General features: G+C 39.2%; 1 protein-coding gene across 6 annotated transcripts in view; it reads right to left on the reverse strand.

Moving 5' to 3' along the window:
* The window catches only part of ppp1r9a (protein phosphatase 1, regulatory subunit 9A), a 50,699-nt gene that overhangs the window by 1,853 nt on the left and 28,303 nt on the right, over positions 1–20,543 (reverse strand). For 4 of the 6 annotated variants that reach the window (XM_040121255.1, XM_040121254.1, XM_040121257.1 and 1 more), the window contains 13 exons: positions 18,814–18,949; positions 13,066–13,218; positions 10,378–10,431; positions 9,308–9,537; positions 7,384–7,480; positions 6,441–6,576; positions 4,865–4,953; positions 3,907–4,069; positions 3,661–3,727; positions 3,064–3,123; positions 2,775–2,823; positions 839–958; positions 283–306 (listed from right to left, as the gene is read on the reverse strand). In XM_040121255.1, the coding sequence (XP_039977189.1) occupies positions 283–306; positions 839–958; positions 2,775–2,823; positions 3,064–3,123; positions 3,661–3,727; positions 3,907–4,069; positions 4,865–4,953; positions 6,441–6,576; positions 7,384–7,480; positions 9,308–9,537; positions 10,378–10,431; positions 13,066–13,218; positions 18,814–18,949 (1,378 nt within the window). The remainder of the gene's footprint in view (positions 1–282; positions 307–838; positions 959–2,774; positions 2,824–3,063; positions 3,124–3,660; positions 3,728–3,906; positions 4,070–4,864; positions 4,954–6,440; positions 6,577–7,383; positions 7,481–9,307; positions 9,538–10,377; positions 10,432–13,065; positions 13,219–18,813; positions 18,950–20,543) is intronic. The other 2 variants (XM_040121259.1, XM_040121260.1) reach the window with 2 other exon arrangements.

Consider the following 20,543-nt stretch of genomic DNA (forward strand, 5'->3'; position numbering starts at 1 on the left):
TTAACCATGCACTAAAAGTACATCTTCTACATCTTCTGGATGAATAATGGTAAATATGGTGATTATTCACCATTCACCAAAAAAATGTATACAGTGGAAATTATATTCAGTATATTCTGTAGAAATACATATGAATTCTGTGGGACATGCACAAAAACACTTCACTATGAATGGTGTGGGAATGAAACGCAGACAAAGGCTTACACTCAACATGCACATACAAGACAAGACACTCTTTCAGTACAACACATGTCCTCTGTAGGCTTGTAGCCTCAGTCTCACCTCATCATCTATCATATCCAGACTCTGAATGTGGCAGCATAGAAAACAACAGAAAATGACGGGGGCATTAACAGAGCAGCAACAAAATGGCTTCCACTAAAGCAGCCTAAAACAACATTTGAAAACAATGAGCCTAAACCGGTGCACTTATTTTAGCTTGTTGTTATCTGCCAGAAGAATATGAGAAAAGCTGCTGGCTCGTTGTTTGTATACATGTATACTTTAAAGCAAATGAACTGACAGATTCCTACATTTTTATAAAGCTGAGGTCTGTCAGTTAATTGTTTAAAGGTTTAAATCAAAAAGGTGGATTTTAAGAAAACTGTAATTTTATATGAACCTGGGTTCAAAGAGCATTCTGCCACTGGTTTGTTTAAATACTTTTTTTAAGTAATCACTCTGAAAGCTTGTTTTTAGGGTTTGTACCTTTGATGTGGTTCAACAAAATAAGTCTTGTGTTAATTCTGTAACCGTGTTTTGATACTGCACCGTGCCAAATAACTTAACTTCCATTGAAAAAGATAATATTGTAAGATGCATGTACTTGTGCATGTACCTCATCCGAGGACAGCACCAGGGTGTGTGAGTGTCCTGACATCTTGGCTTCACTCAGCAGACCGCTGATCTCCACTGAGCTGCTGCTGCTGGCACTCAGATCATCGTTCAAAGTGGGTCCCTGAAAAAAATCAACAACACACTTGTAAGACCCGCGGTGAGACTCAAGTGGCTCTGAGGCTGAATTTAGTGGAGTGCTTCTCTCTTATTGATGTTTCTGTGAAGTGTTATTGATTAAAAGCGACATGATGTTGCATTAGTATGTTCATACTGTAATATAATCAAGGAGGAGTTATTAAATCTATTTCTTAAACAGAGAGATGGGATGAGGAGTGAATGAATCAAGGAAATGAAGGGCTTTTCCTCTGAAAATAGACTAATACAGTATATTTAAGCTTTTTGATAGACTGCAAGAAGTCAGGGCTGTGCACATCCCTCATTTATAAGCCGTTCCATTACAGCACAAACTGTGAATGTGATTAGTGGCTACAAATGATGTAGCTGGATGCTATCCAACTCCAGAAATCTCACTCTCTCTTTCTGTCCTTGTGAGTGTGACAGCGTGAGGACATTCAGGGAATTACATTAAGATCAGAGATCTGTGCTCAAACAGCAAGAGACAAGCTGCTGCTGAGAAATACAGACTATCAGGAGGAGAAAAGTGTGTGCAACACTTGCTCTGTAGAAAAATGTGGCTGCGTGTCTTCATCAAATGAAGTTCAGAACATCATGTTTTAACTAATGAATATTCTTCTGTGGAGGAAGTGTTTTTGCCTCCTTTTCTCCACATGGAATATACGGTATACCTTTGGTCCACTAAGGTTATCAAAGGAAGTAGCTGATAAAACGACACATCGTGTCAACGGTGTCAAAGAAAATTTCATTCATATAAGATTTGGAGTTGAAGGTCCAGAGCATTGCCTTCAATTTAGCTATAGACTGTAGCTTGACTTCTTTAAGTCTCAGTACTCTCAGAGGTACAAGCAAGACTAATCTTACAGGTTCAGACTTTAATCTTTCTGGGTTGAATCCCTACTTAAATGCTCTACATAACTATTAAGGCATAAATTGTGCATTGATTTATCTTCTGATGTGAACTCATCTTAAGATGAGAGCAAGTCCATGGAGAGGAAAAAAGGACTGGATTGGTGCAGGATCAAAATTAATCTCCTTTTTAATCCTACGGTAACCACATTTGATATTACACAGGATTAGAAGCAGTTTTCATGCAAGTTCCTACACTGTAACAAATGCCTATGTTAACAATTTTAATCTTAGTGAATTACTACGACATTTAACTGATTCAAGATGCGTTATGAAACAAACCGATTTGCACTGGGAACGATTGGGAACAGATTTTTTCCATAAAATTTGAATTGAATACATATAACACAGATCACAGGATTGCTAAAAGTAAAAGTAAAAGAAAATTTTTTTTGCAGTGTTGCTGAAGACATAGCTAAGATTATAAAATATATTTAGGAATATGTCAGCCCAGTTGATTTTCTTGCAATTAAAAATGCAGTTATGCATTATTATGATTGTGCCACTATAATTACCTTTGCTGCTAAACCCTATTTACCTCTTAGAGTACCAACACATACCCATATCATTGGATTGAGGTATAATTGAACAAAACACAAAAAAATACAATACCACGTAATATGAATAGGAGAAGAAGTGCGGCCATGTAAGGGAGGTCTGTTCAACAGAAATAGCACAATACATCAAAGCTAAATCGCATACCATAAGAAAACCTGTAAATAAACTTATAGTATGTAAGTATAAGTATATAGGTCTGGCAAGAAGCCTGCTCTGAATGGACCTATAAATACATTAAAGAGGGAAAGGAAAAGTGTCTTTAATTTCCTCACTATAAGGTTTTTGTAAAGTGAATCATTATTTGCTCAATGTATATGTTGCCAAACTTCTTGTACCTTGGCCTTTACTTTCTCTGGACTATCCTCTGCTGATGGCTCTGTGGAGCTGAGAGAGAGCGAGAAAGAGAGAAATGGAGGGAGGAAGATAAGGAATAATGGTCAGTGGTTGACGATTACTGTACCATGCTTTTATCAACAGTTCCTGAATCAGCAACCATGGAAAACAGGTACATCAAAGAAATCTGGAACTGCTCCAGAACATTGTACCACAGTTTAGTTTTCATTAGATGGACCCAGACAAGCACAAGGAAAACGGCACAGTAACTCTGACACATCGATTATTTACCTGTTTCCAGGTGAGGCTCTGGGATCTTTGTCCTTCACTTTGGTTTTCCTGAGGGAGGACCTGAATGAAAAGGCATGGTGAGAAAGCATTGTTTGAGTAAAATATGTGGAGCAGGTTTTGATTGTAATGGACCATTAAAAAGTATTCAGTCTTTTCTGTGCTTTAATCACCAAAGACTTTTAACAACTACTAGTGCATTGCTAAATACATTTAAGATGAGTTATTCAGTATTCATGTGTTAAATGTTGTATGTAAATATGCCTCCAATCTCCTTCAGTTTTAATTTCTCATCAATGGTACCACACTTAGCATCAACCCCAGTTTTTAAGCAAAGCCCCTGCCATGAAGTACATGGCTCCAACCTTTTCTCATACCGTATTTGCACAATAAATATGTAGAGAAAATACCTGAAATTGTTTATAAATCCCATAGAAGAAAAAAAAAAAATCACATTCGGTTCTAAATAATCCCCCCTAAACTGACTAATCCTTGTGCCTGATGATCATCTATCAACTTCTTCCTTCTACAATTCCCTCAACAATGATGCATTGATACATTCGAAAAGATACAGCGGCATTCCACTATTTGTTGTCTTACCCAGGGTCCAGAGCTTGTCTGTGCTCCTCCAGACCGTGAGAAGGGCTCGACATTGCAGACTGAGAACCTGTGATCACAAACGCCCAACACTGAGAACACTTACTCCTACTTCAAATAATGGACTTACATAAATATCACAAAAGAAATATGATAATAGGTTGGTAGATATAGATAGATAGTAGAAATAGTTACAGATGCATTTGGTGACCATTTGATCCCTCATTATAAGGGTGCAGTTCTACTTACCATCCTGGAGGACTCCTGTGGTGGATGGTGAGTGCAGTGTTCGTCTGGGGGAGCTTTCTGCACTGCCGGGAGCCCTGAGGGCCGCAGCTCCTCCATCACAAGAGGCCACACTACGAATCGAACCAGAGTGACTGTGGGCTGGAGTGCCATGTCCCTCTGATACCTGAAGACAGACATAAACAGAAAAAAAGGGACAGAAAGATGAAGTCGGTGGAAGAGGAGAAGAAAATGGAGGGGAAAGTAGGAGAGGGAGTGAGATGAGGCCAGAAGATGAGGAAAGTGAAAGAGGAGAGAAATGTAAGACAGGAAAAGCAGAGAAAGAGAATTGTGATGGATGGAAATTAGTGAAAAATTAAAAGAGAGGAAAGCAAAGGATCAGAAGTGGTCCCAGACAAAAAGAAGAGTAAAGTTTAATCAAAGGAAAACTGATCTGAACAGCCAGTACTGCAGATTTATCTGAAAGGAGTCACTTGACACACTTTCACCATTTCTAATTCTTACCCCCTTTTCCCCTGGAAGCCTCACACTGCCCGGTTTCTTTGTTCCTGCCAATTCTCATCCAGTTCTCAACTCGTCTATCCAATCTGAACACATTCCTGCTCTAGCTGAATTAAAGGACAGCGTTAGCCAGACTTCATCCAGGAAAGGACTGTGGCTAGTATTATCACACTTGGAGAGACGATAACTTGTGACAGCGCCACATACCCAATTAGTGTCACGGAGCAACACATAGCAATTAACCCATTAAAGGAATAAAGTGGAATGGACTGGGGTCAAAGACACGCAAACACAATAATAAGACACCGTGTGGTGAAATTAAAGGTATATTAAATGTAAGGGTAGTCTAATGAGAGCTTGTTTGATTATAAATCACATGGTTAGATGTGATTTATAATCAAACAAGCTCTGCAGGTGTGTGTGTGTGTGTGTGTGTGTTTGTGTGTGTTTTAATACAAACCTCTCCCTCGGTGGAGCTGATGCTGTCACGGGTGACTCCTCTGTAGCTGTTCTTTTTGCTGGGGGAGTGGGGACAGCCCTCGCTCAGGTCTAGAGTCACACAAACACCCACACGCAACTGTGATTTAGCTTGACATGGTTGTAAAAAAAAAATCACCTGATGCATCTGTTAATCAATAATGTTCCTTTTTTTTTCTGTCAGTCTTTTATTTTGGCGCGCTTTATGTGGCCTGGTCCCAGTGTTGACACCCCCCCATTAAATAACTATTAAAAAAATCATCAACTCAGTTAAAAATTTCAAGTCTTCCTCCAAAAGTAACACTATTAATGAAGCAAACAATTATCATTTTTCCGCTCATTCCTTGAATACACAGGGAAACGCTGTCAGATGAGACAAAGACCGTATCTTTGAAATTTGCAAAAGATCATTTCAACAGATCCTGTCTTGTTCTCCCACATACTCTCTCTCCTTTATATCCTGTTCCAGCCGTCTCCCTCAACCCCCCTTTTTAATATTGCATAATGGGCTGCGTCATTCGATTAGTGCAGATCCAATCACTCTGTTGTCCCATCTGCACTGTACAATATCAGATATGGCACTTCTCTGTGCACACTCCGTTCTGACAGATGCAGCCACTGAAATAAAGCCAGCAGAGCTTAAACAGACTTGAGGAGAACAAAGCCAGACAGACATGCTCAAAAGGGATTACCTGTTTGTTTTTGTTTGCAGCGGTACAAAGTGTAACTAGGGTCAGAGGTGAAGGTGCGTGTGAAGGTTAAGGCAGCGGGGGAGAGGAGGATTTGTAATGTATGTAAGAAAAGCAGGCATTACACTGTGTGCCCGGATTGTATTTTCGGTGTACGTCTGTGTGTGTACGTGCCCAAGAGTTTGTTTACAGTGCAGAACAAGACAGTCCCAACTTTTCAACGTCCGTCACAGGGCAGTGAATTGCAGGGGCTAAAAAATGGTTATGGCAGTGTTGTTGAGGTGAATCATGGGTCAATTTATGGACAAACAACCTCTCTAGATCCTTAGTTGATAGGTTATTTATACAATCAGTGCTTTGGGGAATTAAAAGTTTATTCATGACCGTATTCTCAGACATAAATTTTTAGGAGATGCAGGTGTCATGTTCATGTTATCTCATCTTCTCCTATTTAAGAAGTCACCCTAGTCATTAAATGAATAGTTCGACATATTGGGGAATAGGTTTATTCGTTTTCGTGCTGAAAGTGAGATGGAAAGATCAATACCAATCTCATGTCTGTCTGTTCAATATGAAGATGGAGCCAGGAGGCAGTTAGCTTAGCTTAGCGCAAAGACTGGAAACCGGGGGAAACAGCTAGCCTAGCTCTGTTGATGTGTTAGAAGACAAATTCACCAACCAGCACCACTAAAGCTCATTATTTAACAGGTTGTATTTTGTTTGTTATTCCCCCTCCAAAATCTGAAGTCAGAAGGCAACCAGTGGAGACATGAGAGTGAATGAGCATATTTCCCAATATGTCAAGCTATTCCTTTATATCAGAAATATCTTAATAGATCCTCAGAGAGATCCATCTCCTCACAAACAGACCTCTGGCTTGTGCTGCGGCCCTGACAGGGCTGTGTTGCTGAGCGCTGAACCTCTCAGCACTGTTGCTGTTGTTGTTGTTGACCTGGATGCCATTCTGCTTCATCAGCTGCATTAGCTCGGACTCTAATGCTGCAATCTGTGGTGGGAGAGGAACTGATCAATGTTAATCAGCCGTAGGCATTTACCTGTCAAAACAGCTGCTTTAAAGCACTAATGTAAATGGCCTACATGATGAGTATTTGAATCTACAGTACATTTGATCCAGCATGTCAGTTAAGTTAAAGCATAACTATTCTGTCTTGTTGTTGGCTTGAATTCCCGATTACACTGTTTTTCCACCCCTCCTTCCTGTGCCACACTTCACCATTCACCCTGTACAATGCAGTGCAGTAGGAAAATGAGTGTTCAGTGTGCAGAATAATAGTAGGGGACGGTCAAGTTTACTACCCATTCATCTGTTGGGCATGGCCTGAGACTTGAGCAGAAAACAACACAACTGTCATGTTATAAGACTACGAAAGCAGAAAATCAATTGACAATAGAACTAACCACAGGCCCCAGGACACCCAGTCTGTCTGCTGTCACTGTCCGGGGAGAGAAGAGCTTTTTTATCTGTGGCAGGAAAAGCATAGAAAGCCTTCTAGAGGGAAAACAGCAGTAATGCAGTGCTGTTACTGATCTTTTTGACGATGCTAATTACTGGATTTGGATTTAATGTCTGAGATTTCTCATATGGGATGGGCTAAACACAACAATCTTGTTTATCATTGGCACAGAGAAGAACTTTTATTTATTTATTTTCACTTCAGGGATTTCTTTCTTGTTTAGAGACCAATATGCTGAATCTTGCAGACACAGACAGAACAACTAAGCGGCAGAGAGGTAATACAGTTAGGCCACAGAGGAGAGATGGACAGAAAAAGATTAAAAAGAGCTGATTTACCCTGACTTGCAGTCCCTGGATCTCAGCCAGGTGAGCTTTTTCAGCGTCCTCCAGCCGCCTCCTCTCTGCATCCTCCTTCTGGATAAACTCAACCTCTCTGGAAAAGAGGGAGGAGAGATTGTAAATTACTGTGTAGGTGTGTGTTAAGACAGGAAAACAGGAAACATTTATGTGTGTATGCAAGTGTCGCCATGTGTGAATGTGCCTGCCTCTCGCTCAACTGTGGTGATAAGGGAGCTGAGCCTGTTTTAGGATGTCATTGTGACTCATTTTACTTTGACCCTGCTGGTCATAGGGGACACGAACACCCACACACACCCATATACACACGGACACACACACATACAACATATATCTACACCCAGAAAGCACACATACACATATATCCCTTAGAATATTAAACACTGCCTTTTCTTTTTTCTCCTGTGCAGCTCAGTCCTCTACTAAAGATCAGCATGGAGAGTTTGTTTCATCAGTTAGCTTCCATTTGGCCTGCAGGACCCGAGCCAATTACAGGCAGAGAGAGAGACAGCTGAGCAGGAGAGGTTGTGATGGGACCGACCAAAGAGATCAACGCACTGAAAAGCAGGAGAGCTGTGCTGCATTAGAATGGAAACTCAGCTCTTACTGTTGAAATGGGATAAGACTTGGGCTATAAAAATAGCCACTCTGCCTCACAGATGGAAATGCGGAAGATATTCTTTCTTCTGTTCACTGAGGCAAGTGAGGGTGGCTGTTAGAGGAGTAACGAAGGAATTCATCTAGAATTAAAAGTGAAGTGACTGATAAATGTCACCAGTATTTTTGCTTAGATTAAAGCCAATATGTGTAGGACTTGAAACATTTTGAAACGTTGTATCAAAAAAGACACTGTGGCAGACTGAAGTGCATGCAATGCCACAAACCCACAAATCCGACCCAGCGACACAGTTAATGGGCTAAAAGCAACATATAGACTGCACCAATTTTGACTGTGATCGTCTCATTTTTCTATGTACAAAATTGTGTGCCATCTGAATAATTTGAAAGCTGTTATATCACATAAAATATAGCACATAAAAATGAAACATATAGGGGCTTACTTTTTTTTTTATGGATGATAGTACATTTAAATAATTTTTACCAAATGATTCTTGACTCAATTATTTCTTAAACCACTTCGGTTTGATATGTTTGATACACCAGTACTAAAAGTTACGTCTGGGAACTTTCTCTGGTCTTTGTCTCATGAAGAACACTATAATTAATTCAAGGTAAACTAAAATTCACACCTCGCAGTTGTATGCCTCCACCAACAAGTGAAGACTTTGAAAGAATTTAATAAAAGGTATTAAGTGTGGTAATCATAATTAGCGTATGAATTCCTGAGTTATGGTCAAAAACATGTTTTGTGAGGTCAAGGTTACCTTGACCTTTGACCACCAATTTCTAATCAGTTCATCCTTAGTTGCAATTGAACGTTTGTGCCAAATTTGAAGAAATTCCCTCACGGCGTTCCTGGGATATCACATTCACGGCAGTGGGACGGCTAAACGGACGTACGTACGTACTACAGACGGATAACCCAAAAGCATTATGCCTCCAGCCACGGCTTTCACTGGCATGGAGTCATAATGACCTAAATTAGAGAATTCAGGATCAGTTATATCAACATTATCTTATAATCTCACCCCCTCTTGGATTCTTACATGCACAGTAGACATATGTATATTTTCTAACCAAATCAGCAACAAGCATGTACCTCAAAAGAGGTCAGAACATTACCAAGTGGTGGTCCAAGGCCTACCCTAACTGGGATTTCTTGACAGGGAAAAGTTAGAGATGTCTTGCTCCACTTTCTACAGTAGTTCATAGTGATAATATATTCCTCACTCATTCTCTGATCACAGTCTAGGATGAACAGTTTAACTCAGGGTTCACTTACTTCTGCTGGAAATCTTTGATGAGTTTCTTGGCTTTGTTGTACTTCTTCTCTAAAGCCTGGTACTGGGCCTGGGCCTCCTTCAGGTGTTCGTTGACGGTGTGGCAGAGGGTCTGCGCCTCGATCCAGTAGCTCTCCAGCTTCAACATCCTCTCCTTGTTCTCCTCGATGCTGGCCTTCAGCTGGCTCTTCTCTTTCTCCCAGCGTTGCTTCTCCCTCTCCACCGATGCCAACTGGAAGGAGGCAAAAACAACTTTACTTACAGCATGGGAAATTTTAATAGGATTGGAAATTTTACTAATATTGCCTGAGGACTCCCAGACAATATTTTTTTAATTTTCAAAAAGGATATTAGGTTTTGGAATAAAAGCTTTCATATTTTACCGTAGCTGGTCAAAGAGAAAAGCTTCACAAAGGCTCTTTTTAGAGCAAAGTCTGTATTCACTAATTAATTACTGTATTTCCCTGTGAAAGTGGACCCATCGTTACCCCTAAAAAAAGCTTTTTAGGCACCACTTGATTTGATCATATCGACTCACAACACATTAATTTGGTAATTAATCAAATTAGGCCATCAACATTTGACAGAGCATATAAATTCGACACTTCATATGTCTATGTAGGCGCAAATACATGTGTGCATACACAGAGCTGCAGAAAGAGAAATACACGGAAAAACTACTAGTTCTTACTAAAGACTCACTTGCAACATTGTCTGCTAAAAAGAAGGTAATATTCGAGAAAACTAAAAGACACAATACTGAAATATATATGCACTTGCAGGTTTTTTGTCTCCATACAACTGGAAAGGCAACCATTGCAGCCTATTACAGGAAGCTGGATTGTTTTGAAAGATATCTCAGATATGTAGACACCTATTTGAGCAGAAACAGATTCCTTAATAGCCGTGTTTTTGTGAAACAATTAATCAAAAGAACAAAACCTTTCCTAAGGCTTTCTCAGAAAGCATGAAGCCCTGCTCCCCTGCTGTCAAACAAATTGTTTGAACTCTGACAAACTTCTGTCATTTGCACCCACAGCCAACCTGCACCCTGACAGTTTTAATCTCTTACCTTGTTTTTAAGCTTCTGGATCTCGGCTTCGGTCACTGTGTGTTTGATCTGGAGCTGTTAGAGAAAAGAGAAGATAGGAGAGAAAAGAGAGGGAGGTCAGATTATCAAATGCATGGCTGCGCAGGCTCTCTTTGCTGTCGATAGTGTGACGGACGGAGGCAGCCGACCCTGTCCTCCCCTGACAGCATCCCAGCTCCAGCACTGACACAGACTCTCAGAGGAGACGCAAGGACAGGCAAGTGATGGGGATAGATAAATATCTGCATCGTTTTAAAAAAAGTAATTTAACACAGCAATTAATCTAAGAATTCAAACACCTTTCCAATGAGATAAAAATCTGAAACAATTCATTTTTTTCCCCAATGCAGTCTCTAAAACTGTTCGGTAAAATCTTAAGACAAAAAGTCTTGGATATTTTCTTAAGTGTAACGTGTTAAATAGAGAGACAGACTTGTAAAGAGAACGACGAAGGAGATGAGCAGTGATTATGGGCAGAGAGGGGGAGAGATAATGAAAGAGCAGGAGTAAAAAAGAGAAAAGAAAATGGATATGGAATAAGAGATGCAAAAATGGGACTGTTGTGTTCAAAAATGCATTCCAAAGTTTAGCTGAAGTTAATATGAGACTTCAGCTGTCTGAGTTGGACAAATCGATTGAGAATATTCCAAAGTCAAAAGTCTTTTTGGTGCAAAATTGCCCCTTGTTACTATCATGTTACTGTCCCTCCACCGTAGCACAGCTTGGGAACACTGTCTGGAGAAAGAAATACAGGGAAATCTGTTCTAAAAAGACTGTTGACTTAAAAAGACTTAATTTAACAAACTCAGACTGCTGAAGCATCATTTTAACTTCATAAACTGGGATACATTTTTGCACAGAACAAGGACTATAGATTTGGTCCCCCATCCCTTATATTGGAGGAGTATGAACAGTATGAACAGGAGGAAACATTATATAGCAAACAAAAACTGTTTCAATGTACATATGTGAATGCATGTAATGTTTTAAGAAAGATTTTTTTAAAAATGAACTTATACTTTAAATACTACTTAAGTAAATGAACAGTTAGAAAATCATTTTACTCACTACAAAACAAAGCAACACAGCCTGTATCTGCATGTTCCAACAATTATTTGAAGCTTTATGCTGCTTAAGCTGACTCATGTTTCTTATGGCTACACAACTACATCAAAACAAAATATTCTACTGTACACATTTGCATTATTTTGAAACACATTTCCTCGTACCTCAGCAGGGCATATTTGGTATCATTGCTTATTTTGACTTAAAATCAATGTTCAGCCACCCAACTGGCTTTTGTTGGGTCTGCCAGGTTTGGAGGTTAAGCACTGAGTCAAGTGTGAATTTGAAATTTGGTCAAATAAAATAACATATGAATAAAAATAAAATAAAATATTATAAAATCTATGCACAAACAAATTACTACACTTGCAATTCAGTGCATGTCATGATGCCAATTATGCTAATACCATTTTGCTCAACAGCTTGTTACTTTTTTATCTCTGCTGATAGGTAGACTGAAAGACTTTGATTTAAAGAGAAGGTTTGTTGGTGTTTGTGTGTGTGTGTGTGTGTGTGTGTGTGTGTGTGTGTGTGTGTGTGTGTGTGTGTGTGTGTGTGTGTGTGTGTGTGTGTGTGCGCGTGTGTCTGTGCATAGAGTAGTGTGAGTAAATCAGTCAATATTGAGTCTGTGTTGACTAAGGCATTAGTAATTACTCAAAACATAGATCTGGTGTAGAATAATATTTTAAAAATGACATTAAGAAGATTTTAAAAAAAAAAAAAAAGAAAGAAAAAGAAAGGTACAAGAGAAATTTGATTGCTCAAACATATACTTTAAATCTTTCCTCTTCAAGTTTGCAACACTTCTGCAACTACAAGATAATTGTTATCATCTCGTTTTTCAAAACGTTTATTGCCCACCCGCCTGGAGTCTTCTCAATCCTTGTGTGTGTAAAAGACAGCAAAGAAGAGACCAGGGATTACATTATAGTTTTACTCCAAAACCCCCTGTGGTGCCTGCACTGCAGCTGTAGCCATTTGTTAAATGTGTCATACAGCTATTGTGGCAGTCTACAGAAAGGCTGAGGTGTTATAGTGCCCAAAACAGTGCTGGACTGTTCAATCAATATTACCAGCTTCGAAGCAGCCTAAAAAGCATAGAGAACGTAACAGTCAGTGAATTCATTGTCTTTTTTATGGCTGTAATTTTAAGATGAGTTCATTCAAAGTTCAACAAAATGGAGTTCTATTCTCAGAGGCCAGTTGTATGAAGAGTTGCCAAGATCAGGACACAAATCCATTCAAATACAGGTTTAAAGTGAAACATGGGTAATTACAGATGTAATGGCATAGGTTTTACACTGCTTTTGAATTCACAGCTCTAATCATCCAGATTAGGAATTAAGGAGGGTTAGCAGATCTTAGATCTTGACAAAAGAATATAACTCTGCCAAGTAAAGCAGGAGTGCTAGACTCGGTTGTGTTGATGTCTTTTGTTGTTTAATTGAATTACCTTTTTTTGTAGATAAGTTATTCTAGTGGGTGTGTGGGTAAATTTATTCTTCAAAGCAGCAAAAGAGAAAAATGTAGTTGGTTGTGTAATCTTTCCAATTGGATATTTAGGAGTAAGGATTGAACTGTAGAGGAGGAAGTATCCGAGTTTACCTCTCTGAACTTCTGGTAGAGTTTAGTGGCATCTAAGTCCGAGGGAGACAAGATGTCTTCTGTCTCTGGCAAGTCAAACACCTCAATGCTCTTCTCTCCGCCTTCCACTGTTGTCCCCGTTTCCTCGTCATCTGTGGCGTACTCTCCTGTCTGCTTTAAGAGGAAATGTAAAGTCAGTAATATCAATATATACCTGATATAACTGATAATAAAATGCTTCATTTAGGTTCACATTGTACAAATTGAGCAAGGAGATATGTCATTTCTGGCTACCATCTTTGTTTGGGTAGGAAAAAGTGGTGCTACTTGGGAAAAGGGTTAAACATTATTTTATAGTGCAGCAGAGAGAATGTTTTTTTCATCCAGATTGTTATAAGTCTTTGAGAATCCTGGAAATAACTTCAGAACAACGGTAAGTGTTGTTAAATGGCCCCCCAGGTTTTTCAAAGATCACGGGATATTTATTTTTTGAGTCCTCAAATGCTTTTCTTTGTGACTCAACTAGTACAGGAGAGATACAAACTAGGGCTCGCTTTAGCCTCAGTCCTTTGGCATGATATAAAACATAGCCTTTAAACATCTTTTACTAAAGTCTCTTGTTTGTAGAAGGAGTCAGCTGGAGACGTCGAATATCAACCACAGCCCGAATTTTCAACCAATTCCTTAAGCTATCTTCAACTTAAATAGCTAGCTTGCTATAGCTGATCAAGTCTACTACCGACAGTTTCATTTGAAGCCAACAAAATTAGCAGCTGCCAACTTGAAACAAACACCCTGCTTTTCTCTGTCTCTGAAATCAAGGGCCCATTGTTTCAAAAATGAGAACTTGAGGGGGTAGCAACAGTAACTAAGGGGGCGGCGCTTAGCAAACAATTAGCTGCTCTTGCACTGACTCCCTGGATCTGCCTTACTATCCAGCTAAAACAAGCTAACAGCATTCACCCTTCAGGCTGCTAAATCAGCCAGGCAGTCAGACATCCAGCCATCCAACCGCAGCATCCGTTTGTCACCTCTCTTTCTTTCTGCCTTCTTTCATCTGTCTATCTCCCGTCTCTCCTTAAAGTGACATTAGTCAGAGTGCATCACGTTACTCTACCTGCTGCACAATGCTTGCAGTACCACAAACTTCACATTCCCTTTTCCTCATGCCATCCTCTTTTCACTTTTTTTTTTTTTTTTTTTTTTTACATAACTAATGCTATTTTAATGTTACTGGTTACATAACATTTTTATTAACTCACTTAGTATTCCAAAACTTTGTCAAAAATGAGTTTGTCTGACAGTCTGGTAAGCTGCAAGTGTCATTACTATGAAGGAAGTCACAAGCTAAGTTGTACTTGCAAAAATCCGCATTTCACGCTTTATTTACTATTACAAATAAGTCACCATCTTGTTGCAAGAGCAAGGAGGTTAAAGGTCAAAACTAGTAAGGTTTGAGCCCGTAAAGGTGTCTCTACTGGAGCAAATTCTAAATATCAGCAATTTAGGATTTATAAGAGGAATCTCTGACTAATAAAAGTCACCAGAGACAACTCATTATTACAGGTTCAAAATATAAATGGATTGAAATGAAAAACATCTTGTGGCTTGAAATTAATGTACACCATTAAGCTGCATGTATTCAAATAAGTTTTTCTTTTCTCCGATTCTCAAAATACTGTATAATGAATGTTGGCATCGGCCATTAAGCATTGGATATAAATGGATCAGCTGATTCCGTCCTTGGCTGATGACCAACCGAGCCTGATATTTCCATTGTGAAAACATCTCTCTCTCTCCCTTAACCTAATGCAATGTTATCCTATTTAACTTTCTTTATTCCTATCAATCAGTCCAAGATGATCACTTTACATTCATAAATTTTATCATCTACACATAAATATTAATATAAGATAAAAAGAAATACATTGTTTTACAGTGTAGAGAATTAATGCATGCAGTATTTATTATGTATTTGGCATAATAAATACTGCCCCCACATCTCCTTGTCTCTGTATCCCTCTCTCTTGTTTGGTCTATTTACAATCTATCTTCCTGTAGTTATGTCTTTCTGCCTAGATCTCTCACACATGTATGTGGTACACACGCGCGCACACACACACACACACACACACACACACACACACACACACACACACACACACACACACACACACACACACACACACACACACTTGGTCTCATCTCTCTCATCATATTGGCCTATATCCTCTCCACATCTCGTTGCCTGCACTTCCGTCCTCTCATCTCCCGTCCAGTCAACAAGGCTCAGGCCTGGTTTGTCTGCATGCATGGCCACCACAGAGTACCATTTCCATAATAGGCTTGTTTGTTGCCATGGTGCCAGCATCAAGCGCTAAGGCCCCTTTTACTGAAGGTGGAGTTAACCATTGAACACATGGGAGGGCAGTCAAACACCAATTTACATATGATAAATGCATCACCTCCTACCACATGCATGAATAATCAGGAGAGAAAAGGACGATTTAAGGAGAAATCCGGTTGTTTAGAGGGTGTTCAGCGTGTGATGATCTGCACTGTGAATGTTTTATATGAGTATGATGCTGGAATAATGACTGTCAGTCAGTGCTGGAGGAAAGGGCTGTGACTGCTCCTTTGACTGGAGGAAGAGTGCACAGGAGCCATTATGTGGCTTTGACTTAGCGCGTGTGTGTTTGTGCTGTTAGAATTGTATTGTAGCATATGCAATATTGTTTTATTGGACATAATGTTTTTATTTAATTACTTAAAAGTTGTTTTTAGGCCTGAAATGTATCATTCAATCAATTTGGATAATCAATTAAAATTGTAAGTTATTTTAAAGCAAAACTGTCAAAACATTAAGCAAAAATTCTGTGGTTCCAGCTTCTCCAGTGTGAATATTTTCTGGTTGTCTTTATTGTCAGTGATAGTTAATTGAATGCCTTTGGATTTAAAATCTCTAAATTGTCTACTTGGGCTCTGGGAACTTGTTGTGCATATTTTTCACTATTTTCTGATTATTTATAGAACAAGAGAATGATCAATAAATTGAAAAAAATAAACACTAGATTAATTGATGATGCATACAATTGTTAGTTTAGTTAGATAGCTATTGTTATATTTAAATCAATAAACTAACTTTCTTCTGCCACATTCATGTCATATTGGTATGACTATAATTACCATTTTCTTACCCATGTTAACATACAAGTTGTAAATACAATAAATTACTCTTTTTTTTTTGGAAGCTCTGATATATTCAAAAATTACAGAGGCGCTACAAAACAAATAAATGGATGGCTCACATCAGCCCGTTTATTGTCCAAGATATTTAAACCCAAATTTAGGGGATAGTGCTAAATTGTAAAAGTCACTGCACTCCATTTTTAGCTCTCACGCAACTCAGCAGACATGGAACTGTCCTTGGTTGTCTGATAACGTAGATTTTCACATTTTGTAAACACAGGAATCTCTCCCTTCTCCATCTTACCATTCGTCCCATACAATGTGTACAAGCAAAATTGTACTTTAATCTAGGGCTGCAACTATGATTATTTTCAATATCAATTATTTACACATTTGTAGTTTTGAGTGAAATGCTACTGGATGTATTGCCATGAAATTTGGTACACACTTCCCCTTAGGTTAAAATGTAATAACTTTAATGATCCCTAGAACATCTAGTACCGTTATCAGGTCAAAACTTTGTTTTATGACAAAATACCAGAGCATGCTAGCATTGTCACTGTGAGCATGCTTACGTTAAAATTTAGTTCAAAGCACCACTGTGCCAAAGTACAGCCTCACAGAGCCACTAGCTTAGCTGTAGACTCTTGATTTCAAACACTGATTAATCATTTAATGCATACAATGACAGAAAATAGTGAAAAATCAAGATTTTTTTGTCCAATTTACAACCCAAACCTAATTATATTAAATTCAACATGGTATAACTATAAGAAGAGCTGAATATTCTCACATTCTGTGAGGTGGAATCAGTGGTAAATCAAAGTGGGTTATCAAAATTATTGTCAATTCATTTTCAATAGGCACATTTCAGTGCTTTCAGTCATTTTTAAGGCTGAATATTGGAACTGTTAGACTTACAGAATATGTAGCCTGTGTGTGTGTCCTTGCTTTTCCCATATGTGTGTTCACATTGAACTGCTGACAGATGGGCATGCATGTGTGTTAGATTACATATAATCAAACACACAAATGGGCTGACATGTGCATGCGTGTGTGATGTGTATTGCTAAGTGAAGGAGGATCCCTTCCTCTTGGGATCCGAGCCCCAGCACCAATAAAGCACTGTCTGTCACATCTAGCCAGGCAGCGCTTAGAGTGAAAAGTAACCTCCCTCCCCGTCCAACCGGTGAGAACTCGATATAATATTTATAGAGATATTAATATTGATGAGCTCCTTTCATTGCCCCAAAGATCTATATGATGGTTTTGTAAATATTTACTCAATTGGCAGTTAGTACGGAGTTATGGATGCCTCAGTGATCTACAGTGGCAAATTCAAAGCGTGTTTTTACAGGGGCTTGTAATCTATGTATGGATAAACAATTCTAATACAATCGCCATTCTTATGTTAATGTGCCCTTGCGGGGATCTTGGGACCAGGGTGATTATTCATATAAAAAATCTCAAGTTGTACTCCTAAATTTGTTTTGATTTTCATTATACACCCTAGATCTGAAATGATGACAGAATGAAAACGGAAGAAGGGAGGTTTCTTGCGTGTTTAAATCAGACTCTGCAAAGTATGGTGAGGTCTTTTGTAATATTTGAATTCCAGCCTTGACAAACTATAGGAGCTTTAATAAGAGCTGACAGTGTTACATGTGTATGTAGCTGTGATTATAGGAGTGCTGGGATCAGAGGAGTTCCTAATGCATGAGGGCTCTCAATCCAGCATCCACCAGGAAATGAAAGACTTCGAACAACACTGATGAAGATAGGGCAAGAAGAGATGCTCGGGTGAATATGTGTCCCCATGTAAAGCTACACATGCATGCAGCTCTTCCTGTGTGCGTGAGTGAGGGTATATTTTTGATTTACTTTACAGTGGTGTGTGGTTATATGTGTATATACAATGTGAGTGTGTGTGTGTGCATACACGTGTCTCCAGGGCCCGCACACACGCGCAAACACACACACACGCACGCACGCACGCACGCACGCACGCACGCACGCACGCAAGCATACACACACACGAATAGCATGAGTTGCAGGGCCATGAGCTCAGTGTCTGGTGGATTAAACGTGCTGTGTATAAGCAGCAGAATCAGACTGGGAAACGCTGAGTGATGCTTTCCAGGACTGAGGCTCACATGGCATCCTCTTAGTGTGTGTGTCTGTGAGAGAGAGTTTTGTGTGCCAGCATCAAAACCTACTGTCAGTCAGTTTTATGGAGTTAATAAGCTAAAACTTCAAGTCAACTACCATGAAAAGGGGGCTGATTTACATTAAGTGACAACAATTTTTCCAGTGTAATGTCATCCGTAAGAAGTGTGCACACTAATAGCAGATTAACTTAAAATAAATGCAAATATAATGAGCTTTATGAACACAAGTTTAAAGAATCTTTTCTTCAAATTGAGTGAGTGGCATTTTACCATACGTATATCCACTCTTGTCTATGAGGAACATAATCTCATATCTTGTATGCACAATTCTGTCTTCTAGCTTTACTAGCTTACCGGTTAAAGGTTGAGTTAAGGGTAGACTACAGTGGCCAGGGTTGTGTATGGTCATTACCTCGTCATCATCAGCGTCATAGTGGGCATACTGCTGCTCCAGCAGCTCTCTCTGTCTCCTCTCCTGTTCCAGGGTCTGCTGGATCAGAGTGGCCACCTCACTCTGCTGGCCCGGACGCTCCCGGCCAATCACAAACCTGCAACAACATGTACTATTTTAGAAAGGCTTGGCAACACACGCACACGCACAAGCGCGCACACACACACACACACACACACACACACACACACACACACACACACACACACACACACACACACACACAGAGTCAACTACCCTGTCATTACACAACAGTTACTACAAAATTTGAAAAACTGACTTTTAGATGAGATTTTTGATTTAATGAGCAAACAATTATGCTGTAAGTATAAGATTGTCACAAGCCATTACACTGTGCTTTGTACTGCCTGTTTTCCTTTCAAACTTTTTCAGAAAATTTGTTTCTAAATAAAGGAAAACCAGAAAGAATCCAAAGACATAAAAAAAAAAAAAACAGTCAGCCAGTCCTTTGAGTCTAGACTCATAGCTACAGCTGTAATATTAGACTTGTGACTTTGCAAAGTTTTGTATTCAGTTATTTTATTATAAGATAGTAAAATGTGTCGGGTAATAGTTTTGTAAAAAGAAAAAGACAGAGAAAAAAGAAAATCTGCTTTTATAGCAAAGTAATGCTAGAAGAAATGAAAGGACTTATGGGAAATGTAGTCTCTGATAAATCCTAAGAGAGAGGGGACATTTATCTCAGCCTTATTTGATTATGGTAACTGATATTTGACAATGTCATATAGATGATTTAAATTGGGTCAGTAACTTTAAGTTAATGGAAAAAAGTACAATTTTTTCACAGATTTTAGATATGTACAGGTACATATCTCATAATTTTAACTCGCATGTGTTATTTACTACATTTCTGCCCCAATTTCTTGTCTTTCTCTCATAGTGGTGTGTATTTGTGTAGAAAAAAGGCCACAGCAGGCACTGTGCGAAAGCAGCCAAGGCCCACAGCCACATAGCAATGACAGCGATATCTGCTGACGTATCAGGGCTGGGCTGGGAGACGGGGCACAAATAATAATGTGAGAAGACAGTGGGCTCGGCCAGACAGCCTGTTATTAGCCTGGCATGGAACTAAATGGAGAAAGCCACTGGCTGTGCCTCCAAGCTACTTACTTCTAACTACTGTAGTTATACAAGGGATCTAGCTAACATTTCACATTCAAAAGTAGACAAAATGAGAAAGATCAGTAGAAAAAGCAGAAGATGATGTTTGAGAAACTCAATAATGCAATCACTTCTTCAAAAATGCTGCATTCCGGTAAATTGTGCGTGCTTGTACGTTTTTATTTGTCTCTATGACAGAGACAGAGGACAGTCATTATAGACTCAAGAGCACTGTTTACATGATCATGAATAGAAGAAGAAAAGAGGCAGAATGGTGTGTTCCTCCCTCCATGGTAACTTCACTGCCAAGAATGGTACTGCTATACAGAAGAAAATTCATATCACCATCGCCAATTTATTCTCCTCATAATTCTGATAAAAGCAAGCACTGACGAATAACTATTTCTCTGACCTATTCCAGTAAATCCCCAACCCAGCAGGGGCCCTACAACTGTGTACTGGTATGTATGAGCATGCTCCTATCAGCTGTATGTGTGTAAATAAGCGTGTTAGAGTGAAAGACGGAGATGGACAGAAAAAGAGAGAGAGTGGATTCAACCAAGTGAATC

This window comes from Xiphias gladius, chromosome 24 (assembly GCF_016859285.1).
Source record: "Xiphias gladius isolate SHS-SW01 ecotype Sanya breed wild chromosome 24, ASM1685928v1, whole genome shotgun sequence".
NCBI classification, from domain to species: Eukaryota; Metazoa; Chordata; class Actinopteri; order Istiophoriformes; family Xiphiidae; genus Xiphias; species Xiphias gladius.